Consider the following 17886-nt stretch of genomic DNA (forward strand, 5'->3'; position numbering starts at 1 on the left):
GACAAAGTTGTCTTTGTATTTGCATAGATTTTTTTTCACAAAACTAGTTTCACTTAAATCAGAGCATTCATCTCCTGGCTATCCTTCCAAAACCTCATTTCACCTGGGAAAAACTAGGCTTCATATACTTGATGTTAAGGGGATGTTATATTCTATTTTAATGGGATGACTCCATTTAGGAAGCCTCCTAATATAAGCTTTTTGTAACATTGGGAACCAGCATAAGGGAAATGCCATTTCCACTCTAAGCCTGTTGAAATGGATTAGATTAGGCATTGAGATGTGTCATGCTTCAGCTAGGGTGATATTATGAGAGAGCCTTAGATCTCACTCTGCTACGGATAGCTTGCTTCCATAGTGTTTCCATTACAACTATATGCAGCAATTCTACTTGGAGTTTTGGACACACATTTACCAAGACTGTCTCCAGTCATCTGGCATCTAGATATGATGGTCTACATTGGGAAGAAATTCTTTGATCCTTGTTTAGTTAGAAATTTTCAGCCCACCTTCTTGAAGTTTGTACTGCTAGCTAGACTCCCATAATTGATAACCTGAAGAGGCTTCCAGTAATTGTGGTGGTTCTAGAGAGTTTTGACTTTGTGTGCTGATGCTACCCACTCACACATTCTCGTATTCCTCAGAGCTCCACTCTCTTACTGGATTCTGGAATTTAGCAGAGGGAACCGAAGTGAGGAGCTGAAAAGCCCTTTCTACCTCATTTATAAATACTGAATGCTATGACTGCGCTCATACAGTCCCAATGATCCCCAGAAGGGTCCCAAAATCGTGCAGCACCAGGGAAATTGTGCAGCACGTGCTGCTTACAAACAGGGAAGGACTGGTAGCGGAAGTGGAAGTCGGTGGCAACCTGGGCAGCAGTGACCATGAGATGGTTGAGTTCAGGATCCTCACAAAAGGAAGAAAGGAGAGTTGCAAAATACGGACCCTGGACTTTAGAAAAGAAGACTTTGACTCCTTAGGGGACTGATGGGCAGGATCCCCTGGGAGGTTAATATGAGGGGGAAAGGAATCCAGGAAAGCTGGCTGTATTTTAAAGAAGCTTTATTGAGGGCGCAGGAACAAACCATCCTGATGTACAGAAAGAATAGCAAATATAGCAGGCAACCAGCTTGGCTTAACAGAGAAATCTTCGGTGAGCTTAAACACAGAAAGGAAGCTTACAAGAAGTGGAAACTTGGTCAGATGACTAGGGAGGAGTATAAAAATATTGCTCGAGCATGCAGGGATGTAATCAGGAGGGCCAAAACACAACTAGAGTTGCAGCTGGCAAGGGATGTGAAATGTAACAAGAAGGGTTTCTACAGGTATGTTAGCAACAAGAAAAAGGTCAGGGAAAGTGTGGGACCCTTACTGAATGGGGGAGGCAACCTAGTGACAGATGTGTGGAAAAAGCTGAAGTACTCAATGCTTTTTTTGCCTCGGGCTTCACAGACAAGGTCAGCTCCCAGACTGCTGCACTGGGCAGCACAGTATGGGGAGGAGGTGAGCAGCCCTCAGTGGTGAAAGAACAGGATAAAGACTATTTAGAAAAACTGAACATGCACAAGTCCATGGGGCCAGATACTCATTTCATATTCAGGCTTACCCTGACATTATTAGTTTTCCAGGTATCCCAATTCCATAAGAGATTTTTGGAAGCAAGCCTCCTCACTCTACCAAGATTGTGACTACCCCCCTTAAGATAGTCCAGGAGTCACAAGGAAAAAGCCTTATGGAAAGAATAGCAACTTAACATGGTAACATAAAAATTAATAGAATTATAAGCAATTGATATCTAAAGAAGATGGTACAAATATTTAGGTTACAAAAATAACACAACAAGATAGCAACTGCAATAAAATCCACAAGCTAGTATAATATAAAATAGGCTTGGAAGGATTAGATTTGTTGGTAAATGTTGATATCATCATATGCACAAACCAACAAACAGTATTTCCATTGATAATCGAAATTTACAGACAGGAAAATTAAGAAAAATGCTGCTTGAGAACTTAGAGTTTGATTTAAGGCTATTTACTTCATATATTTTGCATGTGATGTTAAAAATTTGTGTGTTAATGGTTATAAACCTTTAACTTTTTGAATCTCAACATCTACCGGTTATTAAATAATGATTATATGACCTACATTGTCTAACTTCCAATCATTTCCAGCAATTGCATAAATTTAAATCAAATCTTAAAATAAACATTGATACCTGTCAAAAATAGTTTTTTAAATTGAATTCTGCCATGCCTACATATAAACAATATAGCAAGAATCAGTGGCATTGGTGACTATGTGGTCTACTTGCTCTAGCACAGGGCTGGGAATCAGGAGTTTTGGCGTGCATTCCCAATTCATCACTAACTCTGTGTAACCTTGGGCAAATCACATCCTCGATTTCAATTTCTCCATCTATAAAATAGGAAAAATAATTCCTAACAAGGCTTGGAAGCCTCTCACAAGCTGGTACGGTATTCTCTACTTGGGATTTAAAGTCTTGCTATATATATTGCATTCAGTGACTGAATATAATAGTGGAATATAGACACAGGACAGGAAACAGGTCACCATCTGTGTCAGGTATATATGAATGAGTGTGTTGGGTGGGGTGGTTATGGTTAATTTCTCTGGCCAGTAGACTTGCTTTGTTTTGGGGTGGACTGGGAAAATCCTGAAACATGTAACTCTTTACAGTGAGACAGGAGATGTAACGGGGAAACAAGAATGGTTAAGAAGCCTGTAACTTTATACTCAAAATTTCCCTGAAAAGGAGATATTCTGGAGAAATTAATATACTTGAGAGGTCAAGAGCATGATGCACTGGAAACTCTGCAAGTTTCAACCCCTGGAGTTTCCAGAGTAACTTTTCTCCCTCTCATGGTTTTTCTGCTGGAGGAAATTTATCATATAATTTCTATGTATTGATTCACTGCCTCCAAGTAATAAAAATGTAAAAGCCCACCTACTTTATTTTCATGACTCAGAAAAATAACAATATTGTGAGTTCTTACTACTGGTCACTGTACATAACAGCACATACCAAACGTTATTCTCAGACTTGTGGCAACAGCATTGATAAAAACAGTGCATAAAAAAAGGATATAAACTAATACGTAGAAATTAGTTTTTGCATTTTGGAACAAAGCAACATTTATCAATAGTTGCTAAAAAATAGAGAGCAAAAATATATTTGAGCTTTTAGAAAATATTGTTACAGAATGGACACTATTAATAAAAATTATTTAAAATGTATGGAATTTGATCATGTCAATTTCTGTTGGTTAACCAACAGCAACATGACTATGAAGTTACATTGCAAACTGCAGTTCATAAATTGAGATTACAAATGAAGCTTTATAATTACCCTCGCACTGGAATATTCATATTTTGTGCTGATTTAGTAACTTCTTCAAATTTTTCTATGCTTTCTTCTATAGAACAATTAATATTCATTTTGTTGAAAGATTCAGATGCTGCACCAAATACTGATACCTCTGTAGCTCCTGCTGCAATCTGTAAAATGTAATTCAATAAAACAGAACTGTAAAGATGTATAAATATAAGTTAATTATCTGTAATTAAAGAAGAAATTCTAGATCCTTAGTTTTAAACAAATTTAACAATATATTAGTCAATATAGTATACAGTATATAACTCTATCTGAAGTTATAATAATTGCAACTTTAACTAAATTTTCTTCAGTCTATTTGCAACCATAACGACTTTGTATCATTTGCTCTCTTAATTAACTCAAATCGCCAGGATATGCTTCCTTCCCTTTGTTATTAAATGGGATAAGGCCAGTTACTGCTTTATCAATTAATACACGAGTTTTTTAAATGATAAGCTTAGGTATTAAATTGTAAGAAATGATGCAAAATATGATAATAAAATAAACTATTAACTGCAGTGATTCGGGCATATTACATGCCATTTATGCTACTGACACGTGCTGTTTAAATATCATTAATAGAGCAAATAAAAAACAATCTAAAATGTCAATTGGCTCCACACAATCTGTTCTCCATACCTTTAATGGGACTTATCCACATACATCCCTGATCCTTGGGGAGAGGGGGGAAATCCCTCAAGAATTCTGGGCTTGTCCACACCCAGTTTTTGTATCACTTTAATCTTATCTGTTTCAAAACAGATTCGTTAAATTGGTACAACCTCCTAGTGTAGACAGAGGTAGGAGGTGCTTATGTCAGTATAGTTTATTTCCCTAACTGTAGGAGCATCTTTATCTACACAGATAGCTAAAGCAGTACAAATATGGGGAGAAAGGCAAGCCAACCCCTTTACACCATTCTCCTAAAAAACCCAGGCTCTGGGTTAGGTCCCAATCTGGCTGTGCACAAGCAGTCCCCACTTACATCACAGGAGGATGGAGAGGGTCAGACTGACTTTCTCCTATGTTCTTGATGGTGTTATTTTCTTTCCCTGTGGTTCTAAATGGTTTGGGGTATGTCTACACTGCAATTAAAAGCTGACTCGGGCTAAACAGTTGTTTAACTGAGGTATAGATGTTTGGGATGGGAGGGTCCCAAAACTTGGGCTGCAGCCTGAACCCAAACGTCTACACTGGAATTAAACAGCCCCTTAGACCAAGCCCCACAAGCCTACATCAGCTGGCACGGGCCAACCACAGGTTTTTAATTGTAGTGTAGACATACCCTTAGTCTCCATCATGCAGCTCAAACACAATCTGTTCTGAGATTAAACTGCTGACAGCAATAAGGGGAAGAAGGTAAAAAAAATTTGAGGGAGAAGGAAACAACATTCCATGAGAAAAAAGTACTGTTTGATTCGGAAGGTTTGTTTCCCATTGGAAGGGAACCAGGGCAAAGACAGTGTGATATAGCCGTCACAGCTCGCCTAGCACAATACAGTAGTCAGCAAGCCAGTCTCAGAATAAACACTGGATCCCAGTTCAACAGACGAGTTAGGGTCAGAGTCAGGCTAGGGTGAGAGACCAGAGGTTGTGGCCTGGCTGGAGCCCCAGGGCAGGGGCAGAGTCAGGTTGCTAGATCACAGGCAGGGTCACAGATGACTATTAGGCTGAAATTAGGAGGCAATATTCAGGCTCAGAACCAGCCTGGGGTCAGAGACCAAAAATCAGCAAGTCAGGTCACAGCAAGCCTGAAGTCTGCATAGTTGCCCAGACAACTTCCTGGGCCATACACCATGGTTAAATAGTGATCATGGGCCAATCAGAAGGCCACTGTCACTCTGGACCATTTGGGTGGTATGTCTTGCTGTGCCTAATCTCCACAGTACTCTTTGGAGAGGTCTTGACATGACAAGGTAGGCATGTCAGCTTCCCCAGCTCCACAGCCCTGGGTTCTAATCCTGAAGATTCTTACGCCTGTTCTCCTAAGCCCCTGTGTTTTCTTCTCCTATCCACCACCCTATCTCATGGCTCTCAGCATGCTGATCTGCAGCCTCATCCTAACAGCCGAAGAGCAAGTCAGCAGGTTCTGCTGATGCTGAACTCTAAATTCAACAGGTCAACGTACTGCAGGATTGGTGCCTAAACTCCCAGCTTTGGTAAAAAAATTAAATTGCCATCCCACAAGAATTTCCAAATTTCATTTGGTCCCCACTCAGAAAAAAAGTAGAAATCTTGACTTTTTTCACAAAATGAAATATTCTAAAATATTTTAACCTTATTGATACTTTTCTTTTCAGTAATGTTGAAACTGTTAGTTTTGACTTTACCCTTTTGACTATTACAATATAGCATAAGATAAAATAATAGTCAAAACAAAACATTTTGACCTTACAGAAAAGGTCTGACAAAAATCAGTATTTCACAAAAACTTTTCAATTTGGCTGAATCTGCATTTTCTGATGGAAAAGCATTTTATTGGGAAATTTTCAACTGGCTGTAGCATCAACAAGCTAAAGAATGAAAAGGAATTATTTGTTTATTTCTTAGGGTATGTACTACAACATTTACGGCATCTTTCAAAGGACTGTGTGGTTGATACTGACCACTAAAATTACGTTTATGGAATTTAATCTCACTCTGTAAAATTTGCGAGTTTGCTTCATGAAAACTGACATTTTTTCAGAAAAAAAAAATACAGCCTAATTCTAACAGGACTGGGTGAATGATATGAAATAACTGGTTTAAGGTACCGTGCATAAAGTGTTTGAAACATGAAGAACTCAACTGTAGACACACTCTAGCAATCCACTTACAGCAGAATGAAAACCTTGAAGATTAGGTGTGAGTACAGGATATTGGACCCCAGGATGCCGCTCGATCCTTCTCATTACTTCTGTGTGATCTGCCATCTTAAATACATAAATATTTTGCATTTATTTTTCAGTTATGCTAATTAACAATTATCTGACTATTTTAAAAAAAGGTAGATATGAATTTAAGGATGGATGCAATTCTGCTTTGTCATAAGGTCATATAATAGCAGAAATAATACACTATAACAGAGCATTGACTGCATTACACCGTGCTTTGTCTTGTTTATGCATATAGTTAACGAAAAAAGTATGATCTATAGCTAGAGAGTTGAAAAACGTGCAATATGTGTGAGAAAAAAATAACAAGATTCTATGGAATATAAAAGTTTCTGTGTTCATTTCTATTTTGATAATCCAGAAAATACAATATTCAAGCAAATAAGGAAGCCATGATTTAAGAGAGACATTGGTGGTGACATGCCATATAATTTAGGGTTCATTAAATTTATGAAGAATGCTACTTCGTTATATAGAATTATCATAAATACTACAAAAAAGCCTATAATTTTCAAGCTAGTATATAAATGTTAACCCCTCTGTTTTACTAAGGCATTCATCATGAAAATGGGATCTGTCTGTGGGTTTAAACTTTTCCTGCAGCTTCCACATGTCATAATCTTCTCCTTATTAGAGCAATTTATTACTATGTAAATTATTCTAGTTTAATAAACAGAGGATTACGATGTCAGGTGTAGACAAGGTGCAGCAGCAGATGAAGCCTAAGGAACAAAGATTCTATTGTCAAACAAAAGCCTTTGGGTAAAATTTTCAAAAGCACCTAAGTGACACAGGAGCCCAAATCTCACCGAAAGTCCATGGTACTTGTGCACTTCTGAAAATGTATCCCCTTAATAATAAAGAAGTTAAGAGAGTTATAGAATATAGAAATGTATGCAGAATTAATCCTAAATATTATTAATTCAAATATCTAAAACTAATTCAGTTCTTGGCTCCATTCTCTTTGTGCCCTAACAGTTCAGCAAGGAATTTCTTGAGTGGTGTAAACGCTATATAACAGCCTCTATAGCAATTTTTCCTCCTGTTCCCCCACATAAAAGGTGTTTCTGGGCAAGCCAAGGGCAGACGGAAGCATGACAGGACTGTTCAGTGTGATTAGGAACATCCCTTACATTGTTCTAAATTACACTGAGACCTGGATTAGCTGCTGGTCAACCCCAGGATCAGGGGAGAGGAAAGATAAGTTTGGACAGACCTAAGGCCCAATAGACTTACAGTCAAAAGATTCACAGTCATTCATTTGCCGGTTTCTTGTTTGCAGAAATAAGGCACAAACTAAGGAATTATTCTGTAAATCTAAGTAAAACATTTTGGTATACATTGGGCTAAATTCTGGTTTAAGATGCTCAAGTACAATTCCCATTTTGACACAACTCTAATGAGAGCTGCAATAAGAATCTAGAGACAGAACTGGCTCCCTTAAGGGACAATTAATTCTTTTACCTACATTGATTACGTTACCCTTTCTGTCCTCTATGTCAGTGGTCTCCAAAGTGGGGTGCACGCACCCCAGGGGGTGCACAAGATCCTTGGGGGTGGGCAGCAGAAGGAGCACTTTTTTTGTTTTGTTTGCGCTTTGGCAAAATTGGTAGAGCCGGCGCGGCAGGGGGTGCGTGCTCAAAATTTTTTTTACTGATAGGGCTGCGCAATCAAAAAGTTTGGAGACCACTGCTCTATGTCACTATTCACTCCAAGTCATCCCAAATGCCAGGAGAGAAAGGTGACTTTTAGTAATCTAAGTCCAGTACTGGCATACAGCAGTTGCTGAATTCTTAGCCTAGCTCTACCCCTGACTCAGTGTATAACAATTAGAGCTAGTCGGAAAACTTATGCCAGAAGGTTTTTTCATTAGTATTTGTTGATTTGTCAAAAAGTAAACATTTTGTGCAGACAGTTCTAATTTTGATCAAGTTCTAACAGAACCCAGACAGAGTTATGGCAGAAACTTGCTGTTTTTCCTGCCAGATTGCCTGCCCTGCTCCTTGGCAGCCCAACTGAATGACTGCTGGGGAGCTGGACTTTCAGGGTCCATGGTTTCCACCATGCATACTGGCTCGGAATCCATGGCTTCCAGAGTCCCAGGTCCTGAGGCAGCTGCCAGGTGGACCAGCCTGGAGCCAGGGCTCCATTCCTTTTCATGGAGAATTTCAAAATTTTGGTTTTTATTCCAAATAAAAATTAAACCAAATTTTAACATACTGAAATCCTCCATGAAATGGAATACCTTTCTCCACCCTGCTCTACTGGCAAGTCACTTAATCACAGCAAGCCAAGTTCTACAATGGGAGCCAGAGTGATTAGAAATGTGAGTAAAAAATAAAATTAGCTTGCATTTTTCAATTTGAATCTCATCAAACTGGCGCACATGTCTTCACCATTTTGTCCTTTTTCCATTTGGAAATCATTTCCCCCTCTAATGTTAGGAATGGAAAAATTAATAGGTCTGTTTTTACTTTCTTGCTTTTACAACATCCATTAGAAAGAGTAACAAATAGTGGCAGTAGTGTTAGATAGATGATTGCCACAGTGCAAACATTATTTTTGTGAACGACAGTGGTCATTATACCTCATTATTATCTTTTCCAAGATACACAGATGTAGTGGGGTATGTCTGACATTCAAACCTTTTCTGTTAGACTGGAGAGAGAAATTCTTCCTTCAAATTAAGATAGGCTTACAGCATTCCTTTGTTCATATTAGAATTGTTGGAGAAAAAGTGAGTTTTTACTATTTTGTTAGGTATAGCAAGTTAGATGTTTTATTAACTTTTACATGTGCAGAGGGAGAGCTGAACAGGTCTCTCCCTGGTAACTAATTACAGCAAGCATTTATACCTTTCATTACAAAAATAATGAGAGACAGCAGCATTTTTGTTTATACATAGGCCATCTTGATATACCTTGATATAACTATTTAAATACCTGCAGGTTTTCGGGCCATAATGTACGTACATAAAATAAGCTGGGGTACCCTTAGGGGGTGAAAGGGAAGACTTAGACTGTCCCCCACCCACTTTCCAATTACACACTTAAAGGGGAAGGATGCCCTGTTCGCGCTAGCGGTTTATAAACTAAGGACTTTTCCTACAGGGTATTTACACAGGAGTGACTAACGAGGATAGCCATGACCCCCTACACCTTTCTTTAGCAAAGAGCGTCGGCTAATTTTAGAGAGAAAGCGCCGCTTACTCTGTTGCATTTAGTGAGATGGTTAGACTGTTAGTGGCTTACACGGAGAGGAAAAGGGGAGGGAAGATGGGTGCACACACTCCTAGACCCAGGTAGCCTCCTCGCCGGACGATGCCAGGCCGAGTCAACCTACATGGGTCGGATCTTCTAAAAGATCCTCTAGTTACCGGGCTTGCGTTAGAGTAGTTTTGGTCACGAGCCAAAAGACTTCGCAGAGTACTTTGGGCGTTTTCCGGTAACACTTAATTTACACTGTGTACACACACACACACACACACCAAGGCCTTTTACCAGGTACTACTTTTGAGTACCTTCAGGTACTATTTCCAAGTACCTCGATGCATTACTTGAGGCGGTAAAAACCCCTCTTGAGGCGGTAACAACCCCTCAACACAGGTGCAAACCCTATGCACCTAGCATATGCTTACAGGGGGCGGCAAACAATTTCCCTATTACGCCGCTTAGCATCTGACCTTGCTGCACAGTTAATAAGTTTGGATGGCGTGAGCCCAACAGGGGCAGACGGCCCCACGGACAGTTCTCCTCCGACACCCCAATAGAGATTTTAAAAGGTCTTTTACCTTTATTGTGGCGCCATGGGGTTCGAAGGGGAACGATCCGTAGCAGCTGCCGTTGCCTCAGTGGGCGTTGCCATCCCGGACGAGCCCCCAAATTGTTGGAGAAAAACTGAGTTTTTACTATTTTGTTAGGTACAGCAAGTTAGATGTTTTATTAACTTTTACATGTGCAGAGGGAGAGCTGAACAGGTCTCTCCCTGGTAACTAATTACAGCAAGCATTTATACCTTTCATTACAAAAATAATGAGAGACAGCAGCATTTTTGTTTATACATAGGCCATCTTGATATTTTATTTTTTTAGTTGTTTTGACTTTTGCCAACATACAATTATTTTTTATACCTTATTTACCCAAGGTTTTTTACACTTTATTTATGCTGAGGTTATTATAACTTTTTACACAGCTCTTTTTTACCCGCCTTACACAATTTTTGCTTTTACAAATTTTGCGTTATTAGGGTTACAGTTAGCCTAACTTTTGCTAACAAACGTCATGCATTACAGGTTTTTTTTGTTAGTTTTTTTTTTTGCTTCCACAGCATGAAGATTTCTAACTATATACTTACGAAAATCCTATTTACACCGAAATCATAGCTTATCGCTCCAAAAACACAGTCAGTCAAGATCTGGTGTTATCAGATATGCTATTGGGGGATACTGTGCCCCACTATTATCACTTATCTCGAATAGCTCCCCATGGGTACAGGATGTTGACAGAGGGCACTATATCACTTCAACTGTTGACTAGGCTCTCACATTTGGGGTCATTCTTCAGTTTCCACTTGGTCATATTGTCACCAGTCGTTGCCATCCCAACTCTCATTCCATTAAGAGTACACCAGGGTTTTCATTTGAGCTCAGAGCCTGGAGAGAGTTGTTCTGAAGGAACCAGATTCTCCAAGATCAATGGCATTTCCTGCCATTTTATTTCTCTGTAACCTTCCATAGTGGTATTTTGTGGTCAGGAATTTTCAGAAGCAAAGCTCTTTCTGGACTTCAGCCTTTTGGGTGGTATAATGTGTCCATACAAGTGGGTGTCTTTGACGATGCACCTGTTTTTGTCTCTTCTTATTACTAAACATATCCCGCTTCACTGATGGCAGTGCAATCCTTTTGGGGCAGGATAGCAACAGTGTGGGAGTCAGTATCACACTCCCTGAGATGACCTTGCAGGACTAAGTTTAGTATCGATTTTGTGAGTATGGCTTGAGCGTGACCATACTGGGGCGCAGTACTCTGCAGTAGAGTAACTGAGCAAGACTGGCTGCTTGGAGTTTTTATGGGTCAGCTCTCCATTTTGTGTTGGCCAGTTTCTAGAGTACACAATTCCTGGAGCTCACTTTCTTTTTCAGCTTCTTGATGTGGTCTTTGAACATCAGCATTTGATCTAATGTGACCCCACGGTAGTCCAGATGTTCATAAGGCTCAAGGATTGTGCCATCTCATAACATATGGGGTTTTTACTTGGCCTTACAGTGTTTCAGGTGGAAGACACACACCTAATTGTAACATCATGGAAAGTTCTGTTCTGACTGCAGGGTACATGTTGTGCATAGATGCTAATGAGAATAAGAGGAACTAAAAACTAAGAGGAACACCCCTATGAAAAATGGGGCACCCCAAAATTCATGGGGTGTGGAAGTACAGATAAGGAAAAGAGGGTTGAAACCCTCATGCTTATACATAAGATGTTAGGTGTAGTCAGAACAACAAGATAAAAGAGGTTCTCTAGTTAAAAGTGGGAAGACCCAAGGGACAACTCCAACGGATGACCCTATGGGAAACCCTAGCAGGGACCCTCCCTCTATCGATGATCATCTATTGAGAGGGCCATCACACCCTAAAATATCTTTGAGGATGTGAGTATGACTTAGTCATTGCATAGGTTTTTGTAGGATTTGTATATGCATGGGTAATTGTGACTTTACTTATTGCTTTAATGAAACTTGTAGTACAGATAAGACTTTGTACTTATGATTATGTCTGTGGTCGCTATTCTTGGACTTCAAATATTTCTAGAGTCTCCAAATTTGAGACAAGCACCAGAGGTAATATTGACTCTATTGAGCTTGAAACTGTAGCAGCAGGAGCTAAATCCATGGTAGTTTAATACAAAATTACTAAATTCAATTTAAATAATAAGGTTACAGTAAGGATAGTGGTCAGTAACTTTTTGTACAGTTAGGGTATTTATGTAGTTTGAGCAGTGCAACCACTTGGGCCGCTTTCCACCGCCTGGGTATCTGCACTGTCTCGTGAAAGAATTAAAGAAGTCAAGAAGCCACTCCTGTGCTCTTGTCCTAAAGTGACCCAATAGTTAATTAGATATACATCAAGTCCTGCTGCCTTTCCACTTTTCAGGGATTTCATGACAACAGTCAGCTCCCCAGTGTTGAGCTGCTCATTGTGGACTTTGCCGTCTTTGAGGAGTGAGCAAAGTTCCTGCTTAACTTGTTTTGCTTTGTGATTTGTGGACTGGTTTACCATTTAGGATGAAATGGTTTGTGACATGGTTGGGAGAGACTTTGGCAATGAGCTTTGGTTGTTGTCCATCAGGGTTCAGCTTGAGAATGGTGGCTCATACTTCTATACAATTACGGCACAGGTTTGTTCTTTCAATCAGCTCCCTCCAAGAGTAGCATCCCTCCTTTCTGATCTATCTCAGAAACATTTCCCCAAGCCCAATTTTTTCTTCACCAAAGGGATCCGAGTCAAACAGTTCTGAATATCTTTTCTATTTTGGCTTGTGTTTTTCTAAAAGACCAGGTATATTTAGTGTCCTACAGCCCCTAGGGATGTGCTTTTGGGCAGTTTTCAACATGAGGGAGACATAGTCTCCATAGTAGTTGTGTGACAAAGAAATATTACAGCTGGATCCATCCAATTTAGAGGAAAAGACTTCCCACTCAGCCTTTACCATAATGATGAAAGCAATTTCCATATCTCCTGAAATACTTTGCTGTTATCACACTCTGACTGACTGGGAGATGTGCAAAATAGCTGAGTATTGTAAAATTCTAGAAGGTATTTGGCGAGGGTGATGATGTTTTCATAATATCAAAATGGATAATTCTTGGAGAAATAAAATGTGCTCACTCTATATTTCTAAAGCCAGATGTTCAGATTGTGGGTCTCTGTTGGCTCAGACTCTCTGCAGCATCTGGCTGTCATGCTTCAGTTTTCCCCTCTTCCAGCTGGGGGGCCACAATCAATCAGTGATGTAGGGTTCAGTCCTTCATACTAACCTCAATAAAACAGTCCTTCTCCTTCCAAGGATCAACAAAACATGTCCAAACTAAACAAACTAGTTCATCCAGCCCTTTCAAAGCTTGCTGGTCTTTTTTTGCCCAGTTAATGCAGGGTTCTCCATTTTAGCCATCCTTTTCCAAACCCTCTTTGTAGGCTTTATAACTCAACAGCCCTTTTTTCCCCTACAAGGCTGGGTGTCAGTCCGTCCCTTCTCTGGTGGAGCAGCGATGGTATATGGGATCACAGTACCTCCCTTAACACTGTTGGTTTAAAACAGGGTTCAGAGTGTGTGTTGCAAGTCAAATGGTAGCTAGATTTAAATGGCACCAAAATCTTAAAAGCTGTTGTGCGATTTCATCTAAAATGGAAGAACTCTCATTATACTGGCTGTTCTCACAAAATGTGCTGGTTGCATCTGAACAGGCTCTTTACTGGTTTGGAATCTGAAGGACTTCTGAGATTCAAGCGAAGCAGGGTCAAATTTGAAATTCCAGTTCCGACCATCTCTAATTTTAACACTAGAAACACAAATTGTAGTTTCTAAAAATTGCCAAAATTTATGTTACTTCTTTAATAAAGGATGAATTAAGGATATGATCCTGGCAGGTGCAGAGGAAGTTGAGTGTACACAGCACATTGCAGGAGGCTCTCAGCACTTTCCACATCACATCCTTAGTCTGTATGAAAACCAGGATAGATGAGATATTTATTTCACAGCTTCACAAATTTGTAAGGCAAAAGCAGTACTAGTGGGGCCCTATACAGTAAGTGGCATGAATGCATAGATCCAACTTTAATCCACTGATTATGATTAATAAAGCACAATCATTAGTCCCCACAACATCATCTTCTCAAAATTCATTTGTTGCACAAGACCCATATCCATTAGCTCCATCAAATTTTGTTTTGGTAAAGAAAATGAAATATAAAAAAACAGACACATATTTTTGGTTTCCCATTGGGAAAATATATCCTGAAAAATGTGGCACAAAAACATGGAACAATAGCCTCCCCAAATTTAACCCTAAATATATGCCTTTGCAGAAGTAGATATAGGGCTCCAAAGTGTTTAATAGATACACACACCATTTACATGTACTCATGCCCGTAATTTATCCCATGTCAGGGACAGGATGTTGGTGCTAGGCAATCTATTTATAATAGCTTCTACATGAAGTCAATCAGTATAACAACCTAACATATGTGATAATCACCTAAAAACGCACTTGGTAATTTTTTATTGCTTTAAGAACAAATTTTCAGTCCTTAATTAAATAAAACAAGATCTTCATTTTTCAGACCTTTGAAGCCAAATGTTTAATGCTAAATGCTTGAACTAATTCCACACTTTAAAAATCATTGCATGATTTAAAATATATTTAACAAAATGAAATGACGCTGTGATTCAAACTGTACAAAACTGCTTGTTCCATATAATGATTCATGTATTATATTTGTCCCCTTGCTATTTTTCCTGTAAGAAGAGTCTTATTTTAACAAATTGCATTTTATTACATTTAACATTTTAATACAATATTTTCCAGATTTTATTTTAAAATATGCTTTTTAATGGGAGTATTTATCATTTTTGGCCATTTAGATTATAGGTATGGGATCCTGGTTTATATGGCATCTTGCTACTGTGGAACTTTTTCTTTTGGCTTTTTTCAGTCATAAATTCCCTGCCAAACAAAACAGTAGAAGGGAAATCATAAAAGAGCTTTAAAATACTAAAAAAAGAAATAAGTGAATGAGTGATCTAAACATAACCGGGAGTTCTATTCCCATGACCTATGAGAAGAAAAAAGAAAGGGGAGAAAGAAAAGACATAATCAAGACTGCACTCCATCTCCAAGCAATACAACTTTATCATTTAAACCAAAACTATTTTAAACATCATATAAGCCATTAAAAGAAAATATTCAGACTTGAATTTGAGATAAGAAGGAATTTTTCTTTTTTCTGAACCTGACAAGTCTGAGCTAACTTTGCTATTCTAAAGGTCTCATGGGAAAAGGAAAGAATTAAACACACACAAGAAAAAGAAATAGACCTATGTTTGCCTTAGGCTTTGCAGGCTAACATTAAAACCCTCTGTTATTGTCTGACGCTGTAACTATCAACGTGTGATGGTATAGTGCATGGTGAGTTACAATAAAAGCTTTGAATGTGAACAATTAAGAAAGCATACTGCAAATTTGAGCTAGATTATGTAACTGGCAGGCTACCCAGAAGAACGCATCGCAGTGGAGAAGACCAGGAGGCATTATGCCAATGTTCCCTGGGCTCTCCTGTTGCTCTGGCATGGAGGGAATAATTTGTGACACACCTTTAGAGGTACAACATACTCCCTGCTGCACAGCCAGCCTGATCTGCTGGCCAGCACACAGGGGTAGATCCATAGCCACACCAAATTTCTCCCAGAGGAATATCTGGCATGAAACCCCTGCACTTCCTGGCACACTCACAGCTGTGATGTGGATAGCTCTTACATGGCATGGCCTTCCAAGGCAGGGGAGAATCCTTACTCCCTTCAACTCCCCTACTGGGATACTTAATGGCCAGGCACAATCTAAATGGAAATATTTTTCACACATTTTAACAGACAATATGCAGCAAAAACAATATATCAAAACTTACAATCCTCTCCCTCTCACTTCGACGATCTTCAAGTATTTATCATTCTAGTGCAATGTAAAATACCCCTGGTTAAAATGCTCTGTGTACTGTCCTTCACTAAATTCTGTTTGCATGGATGATGAATGTTGCACTAGTTGCAATGCTATTTCTGTTCTGTTTAAATTTGTAGAATGAAATAAAGGTTAATTAAAATAATAATAATATTAAACATTTTAGACTTAGAAAGTTTTAAAAAATACTTGATAAACCTATGCATGTATTTAATTTACATAAGCATAAACTTATTTAATTAAATGCACAAGGCCTGATTACCATGAACAATCAAACAATCACAGATGCAAAAATACAAGTGTATTTCTATATGGAAAAAGAAGAACAGGAGTACTTGTGGCACCTTAGAGACTAACAAATTTATTAGAGCATAAGCTTTCGTGGACTACAGCCCACTTCTTCGGATGCATCCGAAGAAGTGGGCTGTAGTCCACGAAAGCTTATGCTCTAATAAATTTGTTAGTCTCTAAGGTGCCACAAGTACTCCTGTTCTTCTTTTTGCGGATACAGACTAACACAGCTGCTACTCTGAAACCTTTCTATATGGAATGACTGGGATTGCATGTGTTAAATAGGTGAGTGCATTCACAAATGGCTAGACACATAATTGATCATTTGTACATGCAATTACTTGACATGTGTATGCAATCAGATTAATTGCACCCAGAAATTATAAATTCAAATGCGCCTGCATTTCTTGGCATGCAAGTGTGTAATTAAGTTTCTGTAAATAAGTTTAAGAAATATAAATCATAATTGATTTTCTTCAGCTTTAACTGCAACAACAATCAACTGTAGTGGGAGCTGTGCATCTTTTGGAAGGTACTCAGTGCCCCTCAAGATCAGGACTTAATCTACAATATCAAACCTTGGGCAAAATCCTGCCGCCATTGAAGTCAACTGGAGTTTTTAAACTGACTTTAGCAAGGCCAGGATTTCACGCCTTCTTTCTGCTGGTACATAGCAAAAGTAGCATATAACATACATATTATAACTGCTGTTGAATAACCTCCATATGGCCATAGACAGATGCCAAACATCTATAATGATACCAATAGATCTTCAGTTCTGGAGCCTTACAGTTCCATCCATCTGAGAAAAACAAGTGTCTACTTTAAAAGATCTCAGCATGATTCATTGGCATTCACCCTGCATGCCAGACAGGAAGGGACAGATTTTTAAAGGTAGTTGCATCTTTAGCCACATAAATACCTTTAAAAAATTAGCTCGAAATTCCCTATTGACCAGTTAGAATTTAAGGCTTTAGAACTATAGAAGGGATCTCACTGCAGCAACTAATTTTACAAAACACAGTAGATACGCTCATTTGTACTCTCTTACATGTAATTATTAGCTAGGGTGTGAGAAAACTCAACTGCTTTGACTCTTCTGATAATTAATTTCATTTCTGAATAGTGTGGCATGTAAACTGAAACAGTTCTCAATTGTGTGCATTTTACCTACCTGAGGTACCCACTTTGATGAAACAAAACTGGTTGCTTCTATTACAGACAAGCCTGCTTTGGAAAGTCGGTTGATTAACTCAATTTTGATATCTGTGGGAACTGTAACCTATGGATATGGAAGCATTTCATTGTAAAATATCTGTCATACAATAAGTACCTTTTGCAAATAAAATGCCCACAGTACAAAATAAGCATTCACACTTTGTTTAAAGTAGTTAACCATGACCACATACTCTTCCCCTTATGTGCAGGCAGTGGGTAGCAAACACACAATGGCCCAGGAAGCAGTGGGCATGCACCCACTCCATTCTCCACCCCTTCCCTGGAGTCTGAAGAAGCCGTTCCATGAGAATGCCGTACACAGATGGCTTCACAAGAGATGGCAGAGGTGGGGATAAAGCATCCCACAGATGAGTGGGG

At 39.0% G+C, this 17886-nt stretch overlaps 1 protein-coding gene across 6 annotated transcripts in view; it reads right to left on the reverse strand.

Moving 5' to 3' along the window:
- Positions 1-17886, reverse strand: part of HMGCLL1 (3-hydroxy-3-methylglutaryl-CoA lyase like 1) — a 128263-nt gene that overhangs the window by 81368 nt on the left and 29009 nt on the right. For all 6 annotated transcript variants that reach the window (XR_002888141.3, XM_065587839.1, XM_024101610.3 and 3 more), the window contains exons 3-5: positions 17465-17572; positions 6217-6312; positions 3374-3522 (exon numbers count right to left, since the gene is read on the reverse strand). Coding sequence is in view for 5 of the 6 variants with exons in the window: in XM_065587839.1 (XP_065443911.1) it covers positions 3374-3522; positions 6217-6312; positions 17465-17572 (353 nt within the window). In the remaining variant the exon portion in view is untranslated. The remainder of the gene's footprint in view (positions 1-3373; positions 3523-6216; positions 6313-17464; positions 17573-17886) is intronic.

The sequence above is a fragment of the Chrysemys picta genome, chromosome 3 (genome assembly GCF_011386835.1).
Source record: "Chrysemys picta bellii isolate R12L10 chromosome 3, ASM1138683v2, whole genome shotgun sequence".
Taxonomy (NCBI): domain Eukaryota; kingdom Metazoa; phylum Chordata; order Testudines; family Emydidae; genus Chrysemys; species Chrysemys picta.